Genomic DNA, 12,091 nt, shown 5'->3' with positions numbered 1-12,091 from the left:
GCATTGGAGTAATTTTATAAATAATACTGTTTTATTACCGGATCTTTCCTCAAGATAAAGTTCAATGTTATTTGTATTTAACAATCAATTTTACTAGTGCTAGCTACTTCTCTACTGATTTAGAAACACACAGCAGTTGGTGAGTTTGATGTGGACAGCAGGGGGCAGCAAAGAGCTATATGAGTAAAATGCTGAGCTGTGGACACCCAGCAGCAGCAATGCAGAGAGGGATGTTTCACCAGCTGCAGTAGTAACACCTCCTCTTTTCAGCTTCTTTACCTCTTGTTGAGAGAGCACAGGAAGAGGGTGACAACCATAGAAAGAGAAGGTACTTCTGATTCACTGGCTTGGGCTGCTTAAATTGAGATTGTCAGATAGGAGCTGCTCTATGGATCCAGGACCTCCAGTGGTGTCTGCTGGTCAAGCAGCTGGAGCACACTATCTACCTCTCAGTGACAATGAGCAGAAACGTTACTCAGAGCTTTTTTCCTTGTGCCAAGTTGAAGGATCCTCAAGACTGGCAGCTGATAGCAGCAAAGTGGCAGAGTTGTTTATGGCATCCCAGCTTCCAGCTGAAACTTTACACCAGGTGAGTCCTCAATAGTGGGACAGGTATTCTCACCCATTGGAGATTTGGTTTAATATTTTGTTGATAGTTGCTCAATTATTGATTTCTTCAATTTCAAGGGTGGAAATGGCAGTATAAAGTATTTACTATGATCCCATGAAACAATGAGAAGCTTGTCGAATGCATGCTGGTGACCTTACCTAGAATTTTACAGAGTTACTGGACCAGTTAGGCCTCTTCTTAATGCACTTGTTTTACCAGTCTGCTCAGGTTGTTTTTAGGCTTACTTTGCTGAGCAGCATATAATGGAGTATAGATTTCTCCTGGGAGGGATACGCTTGCTTTGGTTAAATAAACCCATTTATGACCACATTGATGAAAAATAATTATAGGTCTGTTTTAGTCTTGGCCCATTATTTATAATTATTGCAGAAAAAGAAGAGTGCCTATAATGTTATTTTGTTTTCGTGCTTTCTTTTTTTTATTATTGATTTACATTAGTCCTTAAAGCATCTGCTTCCTACAGGACTCATAAAACAACATTAGTAATAGAAGAATCACTAACAATATATCATTGTAGACATTCTACCTCTTAGAGGGGCTTCAAAAACACATTCTTATATAAATTGGAAAAACCTCATTCTGACTTAATAATTTATACTGCAGTAGACATTATGAAGTGATGTCCAGGTGCATTTATGTATATATATATATATATATATATATATATATATATATATATATATATATATATATATATATATATATATATATTATATTTATATTTATTTTTTAGGTAGTGCAGCCAGTGGAGATGAAAATAACGTCTGGAAGCCATTCATGATATGGCTAACTTCACTAAAGAGCTTGTTTGGTTCCATTTTCATAAACCTATTAGGGAATTCTGGATTAATAGTGGGGGTCCCCTGTTCAGGATCCTCATCTTTTGGTCAGCGTGGAGAGAATCTGTAGCTCTGGCAGATCTGTCCTCCACTAAACAGATACCCCATTGATTTGAACAGACACTGTGAAATGCTTAATTTCTCCTGTGGTGGCGCTGCAGGGAAATTAAACACTTACTACCAGGTTTCCCCACCGATTACAGGTGATCGCTGGGGTTCCCGATATCAGGAAGTGCAGAGGTCAAAACCAGCCGGGAGCAGAATGTCCAAATCAGTAAGCAAGGGGTAAATCCAGAGACAAGCCGAGGTCCAGTTCCAAAAGATCAAATAGTCAAAGGTACAGGGTATAATCAGGAGTTTGATCAAACACATGTAAATAAGGAGAATCACAAGCAAAGAACACAGAACCAAACCAGAACTAAATACTCTACACTTTAATCTGATAGGAAGAAAGACAGAGAATCTGGGATAGGCTCTGCAACTAAAACCAGAGCCGCCCAGAAGCTAGACTAGTAGTCATGGCAATCTTAAAGGGACAGATGTTTCCTAACAAATCCCTTAATGACTGGTACATAAAGCACAATATTAAAGAGACACTCTGGCCAAAACTAAACTTTCCCATATGTACGATTATGGTATTTAATGTGTCAGTCTCTCACCTGCATAGTTGCCAACAGTTGATTTTTTTTCCAGGGACACTCAGGGTGTGGCTACTTTGGTGGGTGTGTCCAATGTGGGCGTGGTTTATCTGAAGGGCGTGGCTTTCCAGAATTTATGCATACAAATAAAACGAACAAAAATGTCTGCACTTGTTTTGGCTGGCAAATATTTTGGCAGCCAGTATCTCTCTCTGGTTTTCTGGTTGTATACAGGCAGGTGATGTCTCACTTTATCACTAGGGCTAGGCGATATGTGCTGATCACTACTGGTAGTGTAAAAACCAGCGTAGATAGTGTCATACTCAGTGCCCCTTATAGATGGTGCTCCACACTGCTCCCTGTAGATATTGCCACACACTGCTCCTTGTAGTTATTGCCACACACCGCTTCCTGTAGATAATTCCACAGTGCCCCCTGTAGATGGTGCCACATGGCCCCACAGTGCCCTCTGTAGATAGTGGCACACATGTTTTTTTAGCTAGTGCCACACAGCCTCCCTGTAGATAGTACCACACAGCCTCCCTGTAGATAGTACCACACAGCCCCCCGTAGATAGTGCCATACAGCCCCATTGTAGATAGAGCCACACAGCCCCCTGTAGATGATGCCACACAGCCCTCCCTGTAAATGATGCTACACAGCCTCCCTGTAGATGCCACACAGAACCCTGTACTTGATGCCACCCTGCCCCCCTATACTTGATGCCACACAGCCCCCTGTAGATGATGCCACACATTTCTCTGCTGGAGGAGCCCCTGATGTCACTGCCCATAGACAGTGACGTCAGGGGATCCTCCTGGAGCGGAATGTGATGTCAGAGGCAACCCCAGAGTGCTACTAGCACTCTGCCTGGGACTCCAGCTCTGCTCCTGACATCACTGTCCATATATAGACAGTGATGTGAGGGGAAACCCTAGAGCCGGATTCCCAGAGCAGAGCGCTACTAGCACTCTGCCTGGGACTCCTGCTCTTCTCCTGACATCACTGTCTATATATGGACAGTGATGTCAGGGGCTTTCCCAGCCGGAGTACTGGAGCAGAACGCTTCTAGCACTCTGCCTGGGACTCATGCTCTGCTCCTGACATACTGTTCATATATGGACAGTGTTGTCAGGGGCTTCCCCAGAGCAGGAGTCTCTGAGCAGAGCGCTAGTATTGTCTCTGCTCTGGGACTCCTTCTCTGGGGAAGCCCCTGACATCAGTGTCCATATATGGACAGTGAAGTCAGGGGCTCCGTCTATGAGCGGAATCCGAGGCAGAGCATCGGCAATGCTCAGGCCGGGGATTCCGCTGCAGGAGGGAGGTGCCCTGCCCTGACGTCACTGCCCTTATATGAACAGTGAAGTCAGGGGCTCCGACTATGAGCAGAATCCGAGGCCAGAGCATCGGCAAGGCTTTTTCCAGGGATTCCGCTGTAGGAGGTGCCCTGCCCTGATGTCACTGCCCTAATATGGACAGTGAAGTCAGGGGCTCTGATTATGAGCGGAATCCCCGGCCATCACATCGGCAATGCTTTGGCCAAGGATTCCGGCGTTCCAGGAGGAGTGAATGGCTTAGCAGGAAGCAGATAGTTTCCTGCTCTGAGAAAAAAGGAGAAATGATCCAGCGCTGTGTCGGGATAAAAAGGATACGTGGATCCCACTTTTATTGGCAATAGAAGATATAAAATGTAGACCGAGACGCAGTCCCAGGATGGTTGATGGTGCGGGCGTGTGCCAGAGCCTACGCGTTTCAAGCACCGACCGTGCTCTTAGTCATGGCAAGAAATGACTTCAGAGATCCGTGCGAGGTGTCAGGCTGGGACGCAGGATTTGGTGAGCTGGAGGTTTCTCCCCATTTTTTCAGTTTCCTGCTCTGCCATAATATTCAATTGTATCTGTGTCCTAAGGACGCAGATACAATTGAATGTAGCAGTTGCCGGGACAAGTCCCGGGACAGTAATTTGCCAGGACAGTCTCTGTAGATTCGGGACAGTCCGGCAAATACAGGACTGTTGGCAAGTATGCACCTGTAATTTTTATTGCTGCTTCTATTTCTATATATCAGACTGGGATGGTTGCTTAGTAGCAGTGTAAATCCGGCTCGGCGACACGCTTTCTCCACTTGATTTTATGGAGAACTATGTGTCACCCATCACAGGATTCAGAAGTTGCTGTACCACATAAGTTTTGCACAGGGGGGGGGGGGGGGGCACACAAATTTCTTTCTTCAGCTACCCCTGATACTTAGACAGGTTCCTGTCACACATGTATAATGTGGAAGAATATAGTGCAGCCTCCCTGTCTGTATACTTATGGTTTCTCAGCTTATTTAGGAGAATATAGAGCGAATGATAATCACAGTGTCCCCCAGAATGCAGAAATTGTATGGTCTTTAGCTGGTCATCTGATGCTGTGCTGAAGCATTATGGGATTGATAGCAAAGCAGAGAGGAAGAGGAACCTGGGGAAATCTAAGAATCAAGATGGAGACTTTTTTTTAGAGCACAGACAAGGCAGCAGTTCAAAAAGTTAATACAGAATACATAAAAGAAGTGTAAAGTGTGGTATGTAATCAGGTGGGGAATACAGACATGGAAAGTTGTGTTTCCACTGAAGGTCTTCTTTAAATATATAAAACACGAGAGTGTTATTCAAAAGTGTTATTACAGACACTTGTAAACATTTATAGTACTGATACAGAATGAGACATGAGAAAACTTGTCTGAAAATACTTCAGGCGCTGTGAACATTGAACTGAGATTGTGCATGTATCTCTATTCTCTTCGAAGGTAGTGCAAAACATGAATCTCAGCAAACGCCTGAAGACCATTCATTGGAAATTTCTGGTGTTTTGCTGATATTTGTACTTTATACTGAATTTATTTGAACTGTCTCTGTAACTAAGTTGACTCATTAGAATTGCTTAAAAAAGCTTGTCATCAAATTATTATTTTGCCTATATAATGCTAACTCACCAGCAGTATCCTAGCAGTGTCCTTTGTTTTTTCCTATCTCAGTTGCATCTATAAATTTCTAACCCTTTTTGGGCATCTGTGTCATGTGATCTCTGTCTGACTACCAAAATAGAAAATGACCTCATGTGTAGAAAGGAAGTCATTTTCTCCTGTGTGGATGACTTCCTGTGAAATATAGGATTACACCATCACCAATCAAATCCATCCTGCTAGCTCTGAGACACCTCTCTTTCTAACCCAGCTTCACCCTCCTTGTTTCTCTATATGTCCCCTATGCTTATGGTGCTGCTGAAGAGATCATTTCTGCCCTATCTAAGGAAACAGGAGTGCAGTGATATAAAGGGTGAGTCCATACAATGATTAGCTGCAGAGTTATAAACTCCCCTGACTCACACTGCCTGTCTATACTATAAGTGAGTGCTGTGTGCAAAATCTCCAGTGTATTTCTATGAGATGTTATGACATGGAAAAACCTATTACAAGCAGAATGCAGAGTAGATAGGCTGAAGCTGCATCACATAGGAATACACTGAGACTGCAGTGCGAGGACATAAATTATGTCACTGATCTATCACTTGCCGCACTTAGATAGTACTCAGAGCAGAGCAAGTGCAGTGTGATGAGACTCCACCCTTTCTGCCTCTGCAAAGCCAGAAGTATCATGGGAAATGTAGGATGCATTAGGGGAACCATAACAGAGGGAAAGAAGGAACCAAGATGGCAGACAACCCATAAATGGCACATCAACTAATACAGGCATACACAAGGCATACACAAGAGCCTCTACATTATTCTTTAATAGTAGCCTATGCTGCACTATATAGGCAAATAAAAATAAAATTGCTGGAGTTCTTCTCACTGTATAAATTAAAAGTTCCACAACTTTCTAATAGACTATGGCCTACATTTACTAAGACAAGCCAGTCTTAGTAAAAGAGAGAGTTTTCGTAATTTGTTCTGAATTTATTAAAAGATGCATTTCTCTCATTAAATTTGTTTTTTTTTGCACTGTCTGAGAGGCAGAAAAACAAACCTACACCTTCTACGAGCAGGTGTAGATTTGTACCAAAATTTCCCCCATTTCCAGACTTTATACTTGAGTAAAACGATGTCTCATTGAAGACCATGCCCACTTTGAGTCACTTTCAAAACTTGGCGAGTCATAAGAAAAAGCGCAAAAGTTGTAAGAGCGCTGCAGCCTTTTCATTGTTTACCTAGGTTTCATTCCTGTTCGTACCTTCACACGTCTAAACTTTCGTGGCGGATGTGCAATGTATTGCAGCACTTTCCCATTCACTTTAACAACTGCAGTTAAACGGAGCTCGTTTTTACCAATTTATCTTCAAGTGTAAAAAGTGTTTCAATTCCTCAGCATTTCCAATGTCTTTGTTTGCGGTCAGGTCCTGCTCACAGCGGGGAAGTGGATACATTTGTATACAGTCTAGGCAATTCTCTGTGAACTGAATTTATCACTAGCACAAATCTCTTCATACAATGTTTGCTAAATGTATCAGTCTTGAGTCCAATATGTTTGGTTCACAGAGCATTGACTAGACTAGATACAATTCTATCCACTTCTCAGATGAGAGCAGGACTAGCTATGTACACGTTTTCAGCCTCTGGATGTAAACCAGAATGTTTTCATCCACTGTCAGTAAAAAGAAATCTTAAAAATGTTCCGAAAGTGGTAAAAAAAATATTAGAAATTTGCTAAACTTTTTATTAGAGGACCTATCAGCTTTACTGACATGTTTATTTTAGTAAACACTTGTATGCCCCATGAAATAACAATGCTGGAGCGAGCATCTTTTCTTAAAACTGCGATGTGTGATTCCTGTGTTATTTCTCATGAAAATGTATGAATAAATTGACAACTGGGTGTTACCTTTTCCGCAGCCAAAGTAGCTTGTTCCTACACAGTCTGACAACAAGAATTGGACAGTAAACTATCAAAACAGCTCAGGAGCTTAACCCCTTCCCGCACCTTGGCGTAAATGCACGTCCAGGTGAGCAGTAACTTCGCGCACCTGGGCGTGCAGTTACGTCCGCGCTTTAACAGTTAACCGCCGCGCGGCGCTACACCGCAGCGGCGGTTAACTGTGCAGGGTGTCAGCCCTGCTCTCCCCGTTGCCGATCAGCGGCCTGTCGCCGCTGAAATCGGCAATTAACCCCTTCGATGCGGTGGTCGATTGCGATCACCACATCGAAGAGGTTTACAGCGGATCGGCAGCCCCCCACATGCATTTGCGGGGGCTGGCGATCCTTATCATGGCAACCAGAGGCCAGACCATGACCTCTGGGTTGCCATGTACGGAAGCCTCGGAGGATCAGGCTCCGGCCGGTCCTCCGATGCTTCCTGTCAGTGTGACTGTTACGTCACAATGACAGTTAGAACACATTACACTACGCGTGTAGTGTAATGTGTTCCAGCAGCGATCAGAGCTGCAAGTCTAAGTGTCCCCTAGTGGGACAAGTAAAAAAAAAAGATAATAAAAATGTTTTTAAAAAGTGTAAAAATAAAAGTTAGAAGTGACATAAACAAAGAATGCTTTTTTTTCCTATAATAAAAGACTTAACACGTTAAAAAAAGTACACATATTTGGTATCGCCGCGTTCGTAACGACCCCAACTATAAAACTGTAATATTATTTTTCCCGCACGGTGAACACCGCGAAAAAAATAATAGTGCCCGAATCACAATTTTTTGGTTACCAACCCTCCCAAAATATACAATAAAAAGTGATCAAAAAGTCGCATGTACGCCAAAATGGTACCAATACAAACTTCATCCCGTCCCGCAAAAAACAAGCCCTTACACCGCTTTTTTGACTGAAAAATAAAAAAGTTATGGCTCTCAGAATAGGGTGACAGAAAAAATAATTTATTTTATAAATAAGTGATTTTATTGCACAAACGCTGCAAAACATAAAAAAATTATATACATCTGGTATCGCCGTAATCGTATCGACCCGCAGAATAAAGTAAAATGGTCATTTATAGCCCAGGGTGAAGGCCATAAAAAACAAATAAAAAACATTGTCAGAAATGATGGTTTTTGGTCACCTTGCTTGCCAAAAAATGGAATAAAACGTGATCAAAAAAATTTCTGCTACCCCAAAATGGTACCAATGAAAACCTACAGATTGTCCCGCAAAGAATAAACCCTCACACAGCTCCGGTGGTGAAAAAATATAAAAGTTCTGGCTCCCAGAATATGGCGATGCAAAATTTGCAGTGTCCAAAAGCAGATAAGATCGGGCGCCATTTATAAGTGCGACACCGGCCACATATCTGCGAATTACTATTTATTTACGGCATTATTATACCCTCTTATTATACCCTGATTTACCCCGCACAGATAACATATGCCCCCACATTATAAACTGAAACACCAGTAAAACCCCAAACAGAACAACTACCAAGCTACATCTGCGCCCCAAAAGCCAAATGGCGTCCCTCCCTTCTGAGACCTGCAGCGTGCCTAGACACCAATTTACGTCCACAGATATGGCATCGCCATACCCGGGAGAACCCGGTTAATATTTTATGAGGTATTTGTCTTCAGTGGCACAAACTGGGCATAACATATTGTGCACTAAAATGGCATATGAGTGGAAAATTTTAATTTTCACTCCGCACCATGCGCTGCGCATTAACCCCTTCACGCACCACAACATAGCATGTCTTAGTGTGGGGGGTGATGTATGGAGCGTCTCATGTGAAAAATAAAGAATTTAAAACTGCAAAATCGCTGTTTTTTTGGTCACCTTGGCTCTACCCAAAAATGTAATTAAAAGTGCTTAAAAAGTTGTATGTACCAAAAAATGGTACCAATAAAAACGACCGCTCGTCCCTCAATAAATAAGCCCTCACACCGCTCTATTGACTGAAAAATAAAAAAGTTGTGGCTCTTGGAACGCGGGGAGGAAAAAACTAAAAAGGAAAAAAAAAAAATGGATCAGTTCAGAAAGGGTTAATTACTTTCTAACGAATAACCATTTATGACCACACGTGGGGTATTGCCGTACTCGGGAGAAATTGCTTTACAAATGTTGGGGTGCTTTTTCCCCCTTTATCCTTTGTGAAATTGAAAAAAATGCAACATTTTAGTGGAAGAAATGTTGATATTCATATTCACGGCCTAATTCTAATAAATCCTGCAAAAGACTTGTGGGGTCTAAATGCCCACTATATCCCTAGATAGATTCTTTAACCGGTTAAGGACTAGGCTGTTTTACAGCTAAATGACCAGAGCAAATTTCACAATTTTGCTACGCGCTTCTTTAGATGACTATAACTCAGCAGGTGAATAAAGTTCATCTTTGAATTTTACACTCTTTTTAAAGGACAGATAGGGCTTTGTTTTAGTGGCATTTGTCAGTATATATCATTTATTTTTTTTTCTCTAAAGTGGGCAAAATTGGAAAAAAATGCAAGAATTTAACAATTGCGTCGGTTTATGCTAGCATTTTTCACACACGGTATGAACCACGGCCAAAATTAATCTCCTTTCACATTCTTCCACTTCTCCCGTGCATGGGGATACCAAATATGTGAGCCTTATTCACTGTGCGGGCATGTGCCAGGGCTTGGCATAAAAGGAGGCTTTTTGGCCTTTTCGGTCCAGGAATTTTGCATTTGATTTTATAGCCGTATACTGTTTTCTGGGGGGCCTAATGCTGCTGAAACATTAGAAACACCCCATAAATGACTTCATTCACACAAGTAGACCCCACAAGGTTTCCTTCAAGGGGTTTATCATATTTTTAGCAAGTCCAGTTTTCTTCTGAAAGTTTCTTGAATAAGATGGAACAAAATAAAATCAGCACTTTTTTAGCAAATGCGTCAGTTTAGGCTAGTATTTTTCACACACGGTATAGACCACGGACAAAATTCATCTCCTTTCACGTTCTTCCACTTCTCCCGTGCATGGGGATACCAAATATGTGTGCCTTATTCACTGTGCGGGCATGTGCCAGGGCTTGGCATAAAAGGAGGCTTTTTGGCCTTTTCGGTCCAGGAATTTTGCATTTGATTTTAGAGCCGCATACTGTTTTCTGGGGGGCCTAATGCTGCTGAAACATTAGAAACACCCCATAAATGACTTCATTCACACAAGTAGACCCCACAAGGTTTCCTTCAAGGGGTTTATCATATTTTTAGCAAGTCCAGTTTTCTTCTGAAAGTTTCTTGAATAAGATGGAACAAAATAAAATCAGCACTTTTTTAGCAAATGCGTCAGTTTATGCTAGCATTTTTCACACACGGTATAGACCACGGCCAAAATTCATCTCCTTTCACGTTCTTCCACTTCTCCCGTGCATGGGGATACCAAATATGTGTGCCTTATTCGCTGTGCGGGCATGTGCCAGGGCTTGGCATAAAAGGAGGCTTTTTGGCCTTTTCGGTCCAGGAATTTTGCATTTGATTTTAGAGCCGCATACTGTTTTCTGGGGGGCCTAATGCTGCTGAAAGATTAGAATCACCCCATAAATGACTTCATTCACACAAGTAGACCCCACAAGGTTTCCTTCAAGGGGTTTATCATATTTTTAGACAGTCCAGTTTTCTTCTGAAAGTTTCTTGAATAAGATGGATCAAAATAAAATTAGCAATTTTTTAGCAAATTCGTCAGTTTATACCAGCATTTTTCACACACGGCATAGACCACGGCCAAAATTAATCTCCGTTCACATTCTGCCACTTCTCCTGAGCATGGGGATACCAAATATGTGTGTCTTATTTATCACATAGAGATGTAGGAGGGCGGAGGATAGAAGAAGATTATTTCACAAATCGCTTTTTTTCAAAGCTGGTTTTACAAAACTCAACAGAGTTTCTATAACACTTCCAAAATATCTGCTCTTGAAGCAGAAATCCCAAAATATTCATCTAGGGGTATAATGGGAATTTATTTTTTGGGGTTTTCTAAAATAAGAAATTGCAGGTTAATGCAAATGGAGCTCTCCAGCAGATGAACTTTAGAAAACATCAAACATGACATCCACCCCCCACCCATTCCCTCCCTCACCCTTGGAGTAAAATCATGGGAAAAATAAAAACGTAATGTAGGGCAAATATATTTTCAACAAATTAACTAAAATCTAATAATTCAGAACAGTGTGGTATTTTTTAAAACATGGCTCAATGCACAGGCCTGGTTGCGAGGGACATGAGGGACAGAAATATCGGGAATCTTTGCGGTGCCCGTCTTTTCTGCAGACGCGGCACTTTTTCTGGGGGTTGCTTCTGGTTGCTGTTGGGGGAATCCGACTGATGAAGTGTCTTTCAGTCAGTCGCGTGACATCCTCAGACTGGGGGCATTCTCGGGTGTCCTGAACATCAAAAATGAGGCCTTCAATAATTTTTTCCTGGAAATCCAGGTATGTGTCTCTGCCTCTGTTTTTTTTATAGAGCACAAATGAGTTGTGGATGGCCACCTGTAACAAATAAATGGCCACCTTTTTGTACCAGGTTTTAGTTTTGCGTTTTACTAAATAGGGCTGTAAAACCTGGTCGCTTAAATCCACCTCCCCATGTACTTGTTATATTCGGACACGCTCACTGGTTTGTGCTTGTCCGATGTTGCCCCTCTTTCCCTCACTGCCACTGTTCCTGCGGTATGAATCGTGCTTAGCACATACACATCTTTGCGATCCCTGAACTTGACCGCCAGCAATTCTTCAGATGCATAAGCACAGGAGTCCCCCTTTAACATGCGCTTCCCCACTAATTGCTGTGGAAAACCAATTCGGTTTTTGCGCATGGTACCACATGCCCCAGTCCTTGCAGCATGCAAATGCCTAAACAGGGGCACACTCGAATAAAAATTATCACAGTACAGGTGGTACCCCTTGTGAAGCAGAGGCTGCATTATCTCCCACACAATCTTACTGCTGGTGGAAAGATCAGGGGGGCATCCAGGAACATTTATTGTGCGGTCCCGCCCTTCATAAATCCTGAAGGCGGTGGTATATCCTGACCCGCTTTCACACAATTTGTAGAGC

The 12,091-nt window shown here is 42.3% G+C and overlaps 1 protein-coding gene across 2 annotated transcripts in view; it reads left to right on the top strand.

Moving 5' to 3' along the window:
- The first annotated feature begins 314 nt into the window (after positions 1-314).
- REPS2 (RALBP1 associated Eps domain containing 2) overlaps positions 315-12,091 on the top strand; it is a 216,437-nt gene continuing 204,660 nt past the window's right edge. For both annotated transcript variants that reach the window (XM_075852974.1, XM_075852973.1), the window contains exon 1: positions 315-589. In XM_075852974.1, coding sequence (XP_075709089.1) covers positions 389-589 — 201 coding nt within the window. In that variant the 5' untranslated portion in view covers positions 315-388. The remainder of the gene's footprint in view (positions 590-12,091) is intronic.

This window comes from Rhinoderma darwinii, chromosome 2, assembly GCF_050947455.1.
Source record: "Rhinoderma darwinii isolate aRhiDar2 chromosome 2, aRhiDar2.hap1, whole genome shotgun sequence".
Classification (NCBI taxonomy): domain Eukaryota; kingdom Metazoa; phylum Chordata; class Amphibia; order Anura; family Rhinodermatidae; genus Rhinoderma; species Rhinoderma darwinii.
Note: the sequence above shows the minus strand (reverse complement) of the source record. Positions and strands in the feature narration are given on the sequence as shown.